Source organism: Haliaeetus albicilla, chromosome 2 (genome assembly GCF_947461875.1).
Source record: "Haliaeetus albicilla chromosome 2, bHalAlb1.1, whole genome shotgun sequence".
NCBI classification, from domain to species: domain Eukaryota; kingdom Metazoa; phylum Chordata; class Aves; order Accipitriformes; family Accipitridae; genus Haliaeetus; species Haliaeetus albicilla.
This window is the reverse complement of record NC_091484.1, coordinates 17401254-17414057: the sequence shown is the minus strand read 5'-3', so window position 1 is coordinate 17414057 and position 12804 is coordinate 17401254. Positions and strand designations below refer to the sequence as shown.

Sequence of the window (12804 nt, the reverse complement as noted above, 5' to 3'; positions counted from 1 at the left end):
GAGGCCCGGGGGCCGCTGGCAGGGAGGGTCAGAAGAGGGCGAGGCGGCAGCGAGGACCTTCCCGCCCCGGAGGAGCCCGGGAGCCCCAGCCCCTCCCCGCCCGTCCCCCCGGACCCCCCCTCGGCCGGCTTCGGGCCGCGCTGCCCGGCGGGGCGGTGGCGGGGCGGTGCCGGCCCGGCGCCGGAAGGCGGGTTTGGTTCCGGGCCGCGCGGCGCCATGGACTCGCTGTGGCGGCTGAAGCGGTTCGATGCCTTCCCCAAGACAAGACCCTGGAGGGCTTTCGGGTCAAGACGTGCGGGGGCGCGCTGGGTGAGCGGGCGGGGTGAGGGCGGCCGGGGGCCGGCGGGCGGGCCCGGGCCTCGCCGTGGGGCGGCGGCCGGCGGGGGGGCCTTGCGGGCCGGCGCTCGGCAGCGGCTCGGGGCGGCGGCGGCGGCGGGCGGGCTGAGGCGGGACTGAGGCGAGGCGAGGCGGGCGCGCGCGACCGGCGGGGCTGACGGCGGTTCTCGTCTCCCCGGCAGTGACGGTTGTCAGCGGGCTCATCATGGTGCTGCTTTTCTTCTCGGAGCTGCAGTACTACCTCACCAAGGAGGTGAGTGGCGGCGTCGGGGGGGGCCCGGCCCGGCCCGGCCCCGCGGTGCTGCTTCTGGCCGGGGCGGCCCTGCGGCCCGGGGCGGCCTGCCGTGCCTCCGCACCCCCGCCGAGCCGCCGCCTCCTCCGCCGCCTCCTCCGCCGCCTCCTGCGGGCTGCCCACGCGGCAGCTTCACCCGCCGCAGATCTGCGTGGGGTTTTTTTCTTTCTCCGAGCTGGTGGCCTTGAGGCCGGGAGCGGGCTGCCCTCCCCCGAAAGCCGCTTGGCGCCAAGGGTGGCTTGTGGCTTCCTGTAACGCGGTGGCAGGAGAGCGTCCCAAAGTCTCTTCTCGCTGCCTCTGCCGCCTACGAGCAGGCAATGCAAAGGAAAGCAAGGAAGCGCGGGAGCCCCCGTCCCCACCCCAGGTTCTAAGATTCCCAAGTTACTACCTTTCTTAAAAAAAAGCGTTAGAAATGGCAAGCGCTTGGCTGCGGTGGGAGGCAGCAGCTCAGGTGTCTCTTGAATCCCACCTCTTAAAAATCAGCTGGTGAGCCAGAGCAGTCGAGGGAAAGAAGGAGGCCTTTTGATGGGCTTCCAAGTGAAACAGGACTCTCCGTTTTTCCCTTGTTCCTAGGTTCATCCGGAATTGCGCCTTGACAAATCAAGGGGAGCTAAACCGAAGATCAATCTCGATGTTATTCTTCCGCATACGCCTTGTGCTTGTGAGCCAGCCTTCTGAACGTTGGGGATAATTTTCATACTTGCCGAGGGCCCGACAGGCTCGGTGTGCCCGGTGCTTCCGAGTGCTGCGCTGCTGCCTGGGCCACGGACAGGGAGGAATTGGTGATCCCTGGTGGTTACGCAGTGATTCCAGCCAGGCCCGCTGGGCGCTTAAACCAGCGCTTCCAGGCAGGCTGTATTACCTTTTGAGATGATACGTGAGGCTAAGGTATAAACCCGCTTACGTTTCTGTGCGGTGTGGTGCTTTGTCAGAGAGCTCGGTCATACTGAGAACGCTGGCACAGCGTTCGGTGTTCGCCTGGGACTCGAGATTTGACTGTACTGTTGCTGGAACACTTTAGAGTCTCCTTGGGAAGTTACTTGGCGAGGCGCAACTTTTCCGTGGTTTTTGTACTTCAGTTCTGACTGCAACGCCAACGCCACGTGATAACCTTTGTCCCGAGTTTTTAAAACCGGAGTGAGCGTTAATAGTCGGGTTACCTTTTAACTAAATTCAAAACAAAGCTGCGGGGTGAAGCGACGGAAAATTTTGCAAGTCTTCCTGCGTACCGCTGCTGTGCATGTTATCCGACTGTGCGCTAATCTTCCCTGCCTCTTGTTGTGTTGCGGTAATTCCTTTGGGTAGTGCGTTGGGCTCTAAATGTAGTGAGTCTGACTTCCTTGTGACCACCCGAGATACTGTTGGTCTTTGCCTTCCTCACGTTTAAAAGGGCGTGGGAAGGCCAGAGAGTTCGGAAGCCCCTGCTGTTTTGTGCAGAGAAGCTGTCAGTCTTCGTAAGAGAGCGTGTAGCCGGCAAGCGCATCACGGTGCTTCGATACCGGGCCGAGACCCCAGACCTTCTCCGTCTTCTTTGTGAAAAGGGGTCAGGAGGAAATGTGCTGGTGGTGAAGGGGGAAGGGTGAGGGGGTAGTGGTAGGAGGCAGCTTTCAACCAATGTGAAGCTTAACTCCTGTACTCCTGGAAATGGTTATGGGCTTTGAGGGGTTTGGTTTTGGTTTCTTTTGCCTTAAGTGTATTACCTTTCAGGGTAACGCTTTCTGGGCAGCTGGAAACCGTCCTCCTGGTGCACCAAACCCAACCCCGTATTTGGAAGGGTCGTTCAGGGTGCCGCAACGTGCGTTTTGTTCCCTGTACGTCACTTGTCCCCAGCCATACGCCCTCTTCGGCTTTGGCACGTTCTTATCGCCCTCGCTGCAAGAGTCTGTATTTTCACTGGCTGAATGCTTCCTCAGCCTGCCGCAGGCCGTAACAAACGTGTGTTTATAGACCGCTTTCCTTGCTCACTGATTTCAGATTTGAGCATCGATGCCAGGGACGTAGCAGGAGAGCAGCAGCTGGATGTAGAGCACAATCCGTTTAAACAACCAACGTTTGGATAAAGCCGGCAATCGTGTGAGTCCGGAGGCCGAGAGCCACGGTAAGGTGCTATTCTGCCTTTCTTGGGTGGACGCTCTCGTCGTCTTTCCGTCACCGTGTGCCTGTTTTGAGATTCACGGGCACAAGTGACAGCTGACGAGCATTTAAAGACCGCAAACTTTTGAAGAGTTTATAGCACGCAGATCTCTTAAACTGGCCGATCAGGCGAACTCCTGTTATACTGGCAGCTTTTGCGAGGCAGATCTCTGCCTAGTCCCTCTGAAATTACGACGAGGACTCACGGGTGCATTTCAGGAATAAAGCTGCTGCGTGAATGGTCTTTTATGACTGGGAATCAAGCAGCTGTTCTGGCAAAACTTGGCTTTGGTTGTACCTTTAAATCGCAGTGGGCTGGCAAACGGGACGACCTGGTTAGAGGAAAGAGCCTCTCTCCAGGGAAGGCTCCAGTGACTCGACCCTTAAGCCCAAGCTTGCACCTTACTGCATTGACTTTGTGTGTGCTAATGCCTCCCTAGATAAATATATTTTAGTTGGTTTGTCGGTTACAGGTTGTAGTAAGTGGTCCTTGGCTACATAAACCTCTCCTTTACATTCGTTTGGTGTTATGACTCATCGTTGCGCTTCGATACAAACCAGAAACGATTCTGGCAAAGTGTTGCAACCTAACAGTAATACTGTCCTGACTTTTCCTTTCCAAGACACGAGCTCCTTCTTACTTTTTCTGGGAGATGGTGCAGTTCTACGTGTCGGCACGAGCTGAATTTGTTGATTTGTATCACTCGGATTGAACTTTTCTGTTCTTGAAGTTGCAAGGCTAAACTAAGCCAAGAGCTGAACGATTGGTAGGTACGGGAGTTTCTCCTGCTGCCACGGGAACGCGGTGATAGTGCTGTTACTGCTGTGTTCGCTTAGCAGCCTTTCTGTATTCAGAGGTTGTGGCGTGACAAATGTAACGCCCGGGGACAAAACCAGCTGTTCTGTATCTAATTCTCTGTTAACGCGTGTAGGCCTCCTGCCTTACTTGTATTGCCAGTCTCCGTTGGCATTACTCCGTCGGAACCGGTTGCTCTGGCTCCTTGTGTGATCAATGGAGAGGAGGAGAAGCTCGTAAGGAGCAAACGGTCTCACCTGGAAGAGGCATTTCAAAAGAGATCAGATGCATTGCAGGCAACAAGCAATTTCTTCTGCTGTCTGGAAAGAGCACGCGGCTAGTTTGGTTTCCATCACCCGTGTTGCAGGTTAGGTCAGAAGTATCCACGCGTCTTCATTAAACTCTACGATTATCAGTTTCTGTTAGTAGCGCTGACCTTCAGTCAGTTACTTAAATGGCAGCCGTAGCAGTATTGACCTTAAATTTAGTAAAGCATACCCAACTTTTACGGAGTAGCATCTGGAGGCTTTTCCTAATCATAGTTACATTAAAATAGTTAATAGCTGAATGATTTCTGTGGTAGGTTGCGTTCTGCGCTTGGGATGTCGTCTTACTCCTTTCCATTGAATGACAAGAAATGACTGAATTCTTTATTGGCGGCTCTTACCGTTTCCTTCCTTTTACCGTGGACAGAGTTTTCCAATTTCACGCATCATATCTGCGTGCAAGTTGAGGACCGTGTTAACGGCAAGAAACCCTGCGTGTAGAGTTCTATGCGCTGCGGTTTCTTTGTAGTATCCAGGCTGTGTGCATTCCCTCTGGATGCTGTCTCTGCGACAGCTCAACGGGCAGCTACTGATTCCATTTAAAAAGCTGTTACTGGTTGCTGTGTCTTGAAAGACTCCGGGTATCGTACAGGTGTTCTTGTTGAAGTGGTGGGAATCGTGGCTTTGACAAAGCGTCGCGATTATTTAGCTGTATTCTTCCCGACGCTGTCTTTGAGTGTAATTACGAGATTAAAAGCCGTACCGCTTTTTGAACAATGAATTCTTAAGTGCGCTTTCAACTGCTTTGAATGTTGGGAGCTTTAGAAAGAAAGTCTCGCACGGTTGTTTACTAATGGGGATATTTTCCTAAAAGCTCTTATTTGCTTGAGCGTCACTGCCGTAGAGTATGTGATTAAAGAAATAAGGGTAATGACTGATTTTGATGCCCGTTTCATGGTTTCCATTTAAAATCTCTTTTTTTTTCCTGTGGCTAGTACGAAATACAGACATGTTTAATACTCGCTTCCGTCCGCCTGTTATACCCCCCAGTCTCAACAGACAGGGCCCTGATAACGTTTTATCCCCTCAGCAGTGTCTGACTATGTACCTTGTCCCCTTCCCCAGCGTTAGTGATCCAAGGAGCCACCTTTTCAAGGCTTATAGAGGGTAGCGCAGCCGTGCCTGGATAGTGAGCCTTAGAGGGCTTTTGTTACGCAAGAGACTTGGTCCTGCCCTTCAGGGTTTGTGCGTTGAAACGGCCTGCTTTTAAGGGGGCCTCTTATAATAAGAGCCAATGTTTTTGTCCCTCTTCAGCCTTCTGCACGTAAGACCATGAATTTCCATGAGTTCGTGCCCCAGCCGTACTGCGGCTGCGCGTTCAGCACACACGTGGCACAGACATTGTCAGAATCGTTAAGTCACGAAGAAGGTAGAAATTCCTTGGAGACTTCTAGTGAGCAGGGGTTAACGTGTGTGCCTTGTCAGCGTTGTCGTCCTGGAGGACTGGGTGCCAATTTTCCGTTCGGGAGACTCTCGCTCTGATCTTGTTTCACAGCAAGGTATAACCGTGTTCCCTACCCGTCTTGGGACAGGATTCTGCGTTGTGCACTGTTGACTGCCGTTGACTGCTATTTAAAATTTTGTTTGTGTAACAGGTCCTGTTACAATTGTCGCCATTTACTGTGCGACGTTGTCTGAAGTAGACGATGTTTTAACAAAGCCTTTAGGCAAGTAACGTCTGATCAGCGCTCCAGCGAGGCTTACAGATAGCCGGTTCTTGCTCTGGAGGGTGCGTTTGAGATGACAAATGTCACTCTGCTTCTTGGTCTTACTTCGCACCTCAGCAGGCTCTGCGCATACCGTTTCAGGTGGGCTTTGGGTGCAGGACGCGCAGCTTGCGACACAGAATCGTTGCGTTTGTGTGTAGAACAGTTGTTGCGCACAGAACGGAACAAGAGTACAAGATAGCGTTTCTAGTCACTGCCTCGTCGCTTTGCATCCTCTTTTGTCTTAGAGCTGGGGAAAGAAGAAGAAAAAGTGTTTGATCCAAGTTCTTTGGATGCGGATCGCTGCAAGAGCTGTTACGGGGCAGAGTCGGAGGACGTGCGGTAACCTTTACACCTTTTTGTATCTTCTTAGCGCTTGAATTAATACAGTTGTGTTGCACGCGTGTTTTTTTTCCAAAGCGTCTATGAAGGTCTGTGCAATGAAATCCTCCTGGGCCCGTGTTCAGAGAATGATGAGGACCGTTGTGGTTTTGGTCTGCCTTTGGAAGCTGCGCTCACGATTGCTAAGACCGTGCAGAGTTCGGTTGTCTATAGTTTGTGCACGTGCCTGTTTAAGGGCAGCGCAAATTGCGCTACCTTTGCAGCAGCGCAAAGGCTGTATCTCGTCAAACGGAATCTTTTCTGGGGTTATTTGGTGTCCAGAGGGGAGCTGTGTAAATTAGTTCACCGTTACGTGAGCCGTCTTGGAATGAAACCTGGTTATGGCTTTGCCTTCTCACTTCTGCTGCAGGCTTTGCATCCTTACGGGAGCAAAGACCAGGCATTTATCGCTCACACAAACAACGGGTGTCATTTGGTGTTTCTCATTCCTCCTACCTGCAAAGAATTCTTCTGTAAGAATGGATCCGTGGCAGCCCATAGGTTGTGGACTCTCCCTCGCTGTTATTGTCTCTGTAGTGACTTGGTCTGTCCCATCTGTCAAGTTGCGTCCTTCCGCAGAGGTGTTTCCATCTTGAGGGATTCATGATTCCAGGCTTCAGCTTTTTCTTTGGCCCAGAAAAAAACCACAGAAGCAAAGAAAGAAAACTCAGTCTCCATCAGTCGAGGACACCGTTTCAGTGTGGAGGAGATCCAAATCCTCTGGCGGATGGCCTGTACAGTATTCCTTCCATAGGGGGTGTTTTGTGTGAGCTCGTTCTTAACTTCTGTCCCAAAGTAGCGTCTGCCGGGGAATTAACCGTTTTCATCCCCAAACTGAATACCGGAGGCTGAGATTCTTATTTCATCCTCAGCATTGCTGAGGACTTTCCTTTTTACGCTGGTAAACTCCTTTCAGAGTTTGGTTGTCTCGGTGCTGAAAGACGCAAGGTCTCACCCATTTCTGTGCAGACGGACAAGCTGTTTTCCAGTTGTGTCAAGCTCGTTTTGGAGACCAACAACGTGACATTTCCGTTTGTCACTGGGCTATAATCGGTCAGAGCTCAAGTCGTACCAGTTGCTGGGAATGCCTAACGTTTGTCAAGCAGCCACCTGGAGGCTCTCCGTACCTTCCATAGCTTCTCCGTACCACGAAACATGCTGTTGTAGAAGCCCCGCCAGGGCTGTAGCGTGTGGCAAAGTGGGTCGAAACTGCTGTGTGAAGGATTCAGAGGCCCATCTCTGAGGAGGTGTAAGTCTGTGACAGTTGTTGGTTAGTCATGCAGAGTGGTGAATATACGTGAACGGTCTTCCGAAACAAACAAAAAAGGAGGTTACTTAACCTCCTTTGAGGTATGTCGTCCAAACGTACTTTTCTCCTGCCCCGCCCCCCATCCTTCCAGGTATTCGCCTTTGTTGGGATCTTGCAGCAGAAGGAACAAAACAGCCTCGTGGTACGCTGCCTTCTCTGTGCATCAGGTGTGACAAAAGAAGCACAGGACCGATTAAGAACAAAAACTTGTTACCCAGCTTTGAATGTTAACATGGTGTGAATGTAAACCTCGAGTGCACTTCTGGATAGCTTTGGTTGCTCCTAAAATGACCTTTCTGTTCCCTTAAGAAGTGGGAAAGAGTCTAAATATAACCAGCATTGTTACCTGGCATGCTGCTTTAGAGCTCACTTAACATATATGGGCATGCCACTGTGTTTTTCCTTTTAGTGGTTAATTCCTGCGTTTTTGTTTCTCTGTTGCGCTTGAAATGATTGCTTGTCCATATATTAGCCCTTTGGCTAGCTAGGGAGTCATTTTATACGGCCTAGAAAGCACACTGGCAAAGCTGTTGCGCTTCCCCTTTTTGGTACGAGTTTTAAGTGCTGCTCTGTCTGAATCGGTGTGTCTTTTCATTGTAAGGATCGGAATATCTCTCTCCTCTCCTGCTCTGCTCGTTTTTGCAGTGCACGCTGTTGAGAGTCAGTGTTGCCGTATCCTTCCCCCCCGCCCCTCCCCGCCCCGCCCCCCAGCCGTTTTAACTAGAGGGTTAACTAATTTCTGTTACTTGCTGTGCCCATAAATCTCCTTTGGGAGGAGCTGTTGATCTAGGCTGGGAGCTGAGAAGATTTCCTGAAAGCTGAAAGGAGAGCCATGCCAGGTCACTCTTCTGTGGTAAAGGAGGTCACCAGGTGGAAGAGGTTGAGAATCTTTGTCTTAAACGATTTTAACGTATCAGTGTTGGAGATAATGTGTTGGGGGATTATTAGTTGCTCTGTGCAGATAATGTAGTTGCGGAGGACGTGGTGACTTGTTGGAGCGACTTCTGCCTGTTGAAGTGGGATGGGGTGATGATGATCTTGCTTAATCTCATTAGTACAACAGGCTAGAGAATTTCTCCTGGGAATTCATGCACCAAGCCTGCTAATCTCAGAATACTCAGTAGGAGTTTTTCCGAGGGTTCGTAAGCCATTGGATTTTTTTAAAGGTAATCATAGAATAGTTTGGGGTGGAAGAGACCTTTAAAGGTCGTGTAGTCCACCCGGCCCGCCCCCTTCCCCGCAGTGAGTGGCGGGGGGGACATCTTCAAGTAGATCAGGTTGCTCAGAGCCCCGTCCAACGTAACCTTGAAAGTTTCCGGGGATGGGGCATCTACCACCTCTCTGGGCAACCTGTTCCAGGGTTTCACCACCACCATCATCGTAAAAAGTTTCTTCCTTGTATCTGGTCTGAATCTACCCTCTTGTAGTTTTACACCGTGTCCTGTCACAACAGGCTCTGCTAAAACGTTTGTCCCCATCTTTCTTATAAGCCCCCTTTAAGTACTGGAAGGCCGTGATAAGGTCTCCCCAGAGCCTTCTCTTCTCGAGGCTGAACAACCCCAACTCTCTCGGCCTTTCCTCACAGCAGAGGCGTTCCATCCCTCTGATCGTTTTTGTGGCCCTCCTCTGGACCCACTCCCGCAGGTCCGTGTCTGTCTTGTAGTGAGGACCCTGGAGCTGGACGCAGTACTGCAGGTGGGCTCTCACCAGAGCGGAGTAGAGGGGCAGAATCACCTCCCTCGACCTGCTGGCCATGCTTCGTTTGATACAGCCTGGGCGTACGGTTGGCTTTCTGGGCTGTGAGTGCACATTGCTGGCTTTTCATCCACCAGTACCCCCAAGCCCTTCTCCGCAGGGCTGGTCTCAATCCCTTCATCCTGCAGCCTGTACTGATAGCGGGGGTTGCCCCGCCCCAGGTGCAGGACCTTGCACTTGGCCTTGTTGAACCTCATGAGGTTCACATGGGCCGACTTCTCAAGTGTGTCCAGGTCCCTCTGGATGGCATCCCATCCCTCAGGCGTGTCAGCTGCACCGCTCAGCTTGGCGTCATCTGCAACCTTGCTGAGGGTGCACTCGATCCCACTGTCGATGTCATTGATGAAGATATTAAGCAGTATTGGTCGCAGTACGGACCCCTGAGGGACACCGCTTGTCACCGATCTCCATCTGGACATTGAGCCGTTGACCACTACCCTCTGGATGAGACCATCCAACCAATTCCTCGTCCATCAAACAGTTCACCCATCAAATCCGTATCTCTCCCAATTTAGAGAGAAGGACGTTGTGGGGGACCGTGTCAAAGGCCTTACAGAAGTCCAGATAGACGACGTTTGTAGCTCTTCCCTCGTCCACTGGTGTAGTCGTTCCATCATAGAAGGCCGCTAGGTTGGCCAGGCAGGACTTGCCCTTGGTGAAGCCCTGCTGGCTGCCTCGAACCACCTCCCTGTCCACCACGTGCCTTAGCATAGCTTCTAGGAGGATCTGTTCCATGACCTTCCCAGGCACAGAGGTGAGGCTGACCAGTCGGTAGTTCTCAGGGTCCTCCTTTCTACCTTTTTTAAAAATGGGTGTCATGCTTCCCTTTTTCCAGTCACCAGGGACTTCACCCGACTGCCGTGACTTTCCAAATATCATGGAGAGCGGCTTGGCGACTCCATCAGCCAGTTCCCTCAGGACTCTGGGATGCATCTCGTCAGGTCCCACGGACGTATGTATGTTCAGGTTCCTCAGGTGGTCACGAACCTGATCTTTGCTGGAGGAGGGCCTTTGCTGCCCTAGTCTCCGTCTTGCGGTCCACCCACTGGAGAGGTGTGGGAAGAGAGGCTGCCAGTGAAGACTGAGGCAAAAAAGTTGTTGAGTACCTCGGCCTTCTCCTTGTCCCTTGTAACCAGTTTGCCAGTCTTGCTCATCGGGGGGGGGGGTGCGCTTTCTTTGGCCTTCCTTTTCGGGCTGACATACCTGTAGAAGCCCTTCTTGTTATTCTTTGCGTCCTTTGCCAGGTTCAGTTCCAGCCGCGCCTTGGCCTTCCTGGTCAGATAGCTTATTAGGGATACTAATGTCATTTTAGGGATAATGTCAATAGGGGAAGGTAATGTCATTTTACAGAAACCCAGTTGATTTGCTCTAAGAGGAGGACTGGTATGGGCAACGGTTAGAAGAATGGCAGGGTGCAGGAGAATGCTGCAGGGTGATCTTTGTTTATATAAAGATGGGCAACCGGTGTCCTTCTGCAGCCCTGGCACTCTCCTGCCTTTATGTATTACTTCCGTTTTTCTCACTCTTGCATATACATATGGCTTTCTCCTACCGGTGCTGTCTCCTGAAGCATGCTTGGGTGGACTACATTTTGGTGGAAGATGACGTGGACTTGGGGTTGAGGTCGAGAGGAACAGCTTGTGCCGTTACTTGCCAGCAGAGACCAAAACAGTCCGGCCTGGGGACTGATGCATCACTCATTCTTTGGGCTAGCTGGGGCTTTAACTGATAGCCTGTAGGAAAAATAGACTCCATCCTGATGGTGCTTTTTTTACGACCCTTTGTAAGCACTGTCAGGCCCCCCACAAGTGAGTGGGCAGGGCTACACTGATACGGTTCACTGAACTCATGTTTTAGTAGCCTTTCCTGTTCCTCGCTAATGAGACGACGTTTGCTGTGTTTGTTTCCTGCTAGGTGGTAAGGACTAACCCGGTTTCGGTTACGCGACATGAGAAGATAGCCAACGGGCTACTGGGAGACCAGGGTCTGCCTGGTGTATTTGCGCTGTATGAACTTTTGCCCATGGTGGTGAAGCTGACAGAGGAACACAGGTAAGAGACATTTCAATCTATATCATCGCCCTCCATTGATTTTTGCCGTTTTGCATAGCTTAAGACTCCAACCTCGCTTAGACGCGACAGTGCAAATGCCTGAAAGCCATCCAAGCCCCTTTCCAGTCGGTGGAGGGGAAGAGGCACTCCCAGATGCCCTCCTTCTCCGTGTGAACATCTGAAAGGGACTGGGGTTTTTCTGGTACTACCTGAAGCGTTTTAATCCAACTAGCCATTTGAGGACGATTCTTTGAGCAGAGCACCTTCATTTTCCTGCCAAACTGCTGGAGCAGGTCCACAGTGCAGGCAGACACAACCGTCACAGGGGGAAGGGGGTTCAATCCGTTATCTGTAGCAACAGAACTCCAGGCGCTGAGGCTTCCTGGTGAAAACACCCTTAAGGTATAACTTGATGGCTTCAGCGGTACGCTCGGCTCACTTGCCAGAGCTGAGCACCGTGTACTTTACTCGCATAAATCTTACAGGCATTTTGCCCTGAACACCTGCGAAGATTCACCTCCTCAGGGAGACCAGGGCGTACCAGACCCTTAAAAGCACGTGGAAGAGGAGCCTGGCGACTGCTGCTACTGCCAGTACCGCTGTCAAGGGATGGGATAGGGTTCAGGAGCTGGGATGTACATTCTTACGCTGATAAAACAAGCGTCCACGCTGCGCTTGGGTCTCCGACTCGGTCCGATACTGGGATCGTGATTAGCGCAGCATAGCAATAGGAGACTAACGGTTGCCCGAAGGCTGTAAGCTCTGGCGCTGCCTCAGATCCCTGGAGGCGAGGCAAGAGGAGTAACGGTACCTCCACTCGCCAAAGCAGCGGGTTCGCTAGATGTTTGACTACACCAAGGGGTGGAGCGTGACTGTTCACTCAACTCCTGCTCAGATTTTGGCTAGCCCAGCCCACGCTAAGGCCTGATGTATGCTGGGAGCAGCGCCTTTGCGTTGAAGGGGGAGCACCAGGTAGGCAGCACAGGTGGCCAGAAAGAGCTAAAGGGCCATGATGCAGCCATTAGCACCTGCAGCTGGCTGTCTCCTGCAGCCACCATCTTTGCCTGGCAGTATTGTCAGAATCTGCTGACTTTTGGAGATGGTATAGACCAGGCTTCCAAGCTGGAAAGTATAAAACAGCAGCTTAGCCAAAAAGCCTTTGAAGGAGATTCAACAGCAGCTGGACTGCTGGGGCTTTTGTGCTTCACAGTGTGATACAGGGGACGCCCGCGCGGTGACGGAGGAGGAAGGATGAGCACTCTCACTAGGGAAAAACAATGTCTTTTTTTGGTGGTTTTTTATTTTTGTTCTTCCCCCCGCCCCCCCCCCCCCGCCATAAGCCCACGACTTTAAGTGTTACGGGTTGTAAGTTTTGAAACATCATGGCTTGAGTAGTGCCTCGGTAAATTCACGTAAGAGAGTAGCCCGGGCAAAGGGGACCGAGCCCTGGTTGTCGTGTGTGTTTGTTGTGTTTCTTCACGGGCTCATGAAATAAAGCTTAATTCACAGAGTTCGTTGTCCTGTAAATTTGAACTTTTCTCTGCCATGCCGGTTTTTCTCCCACTGCTTGCAGTCTGTCCCGTTCCTGCTGCACAACAGGGAGCGAAAGCTTCAGTCATTCCACCTATGTATGGCTTGGGTTTCGTACTAGATGGGAACTCCGGCTCCAGGGGCTGAAGTTGGAGCTTTTCGTAGCGAGTTCCAGCTCTTCAGCTGGCT

The 12804-nt window shown here is 52.0% G+C and overlaps 1 protein-coding gene across 1 annotated transcript; it reads left to right on the top strand.

Moving 5' to 3' along the window:
• Positions 1 to 119: 119 nt before the first annotated feature.
• Positions 120 to 5935, top strand: LOC138688218 (endoplasmic reticulum-Golgi intermediate compartment protein 3-like). The gene is given in 7 exon segments (XM_069799377.1): positions 120 to 261; positions 264 to 309; positions 519 to 589; positions 1202 to 1289; positions 2603 to 2673; positions 2675 to 2726; positions 5838 to 5935. Coding segments are annotated over 7 exon segments (471 nt in total). The 5' UTR covers positions 120 to 216.
• The last annotated feature ends 6869 nt before the right edge of the window (positions 5936 to 12804 follow it).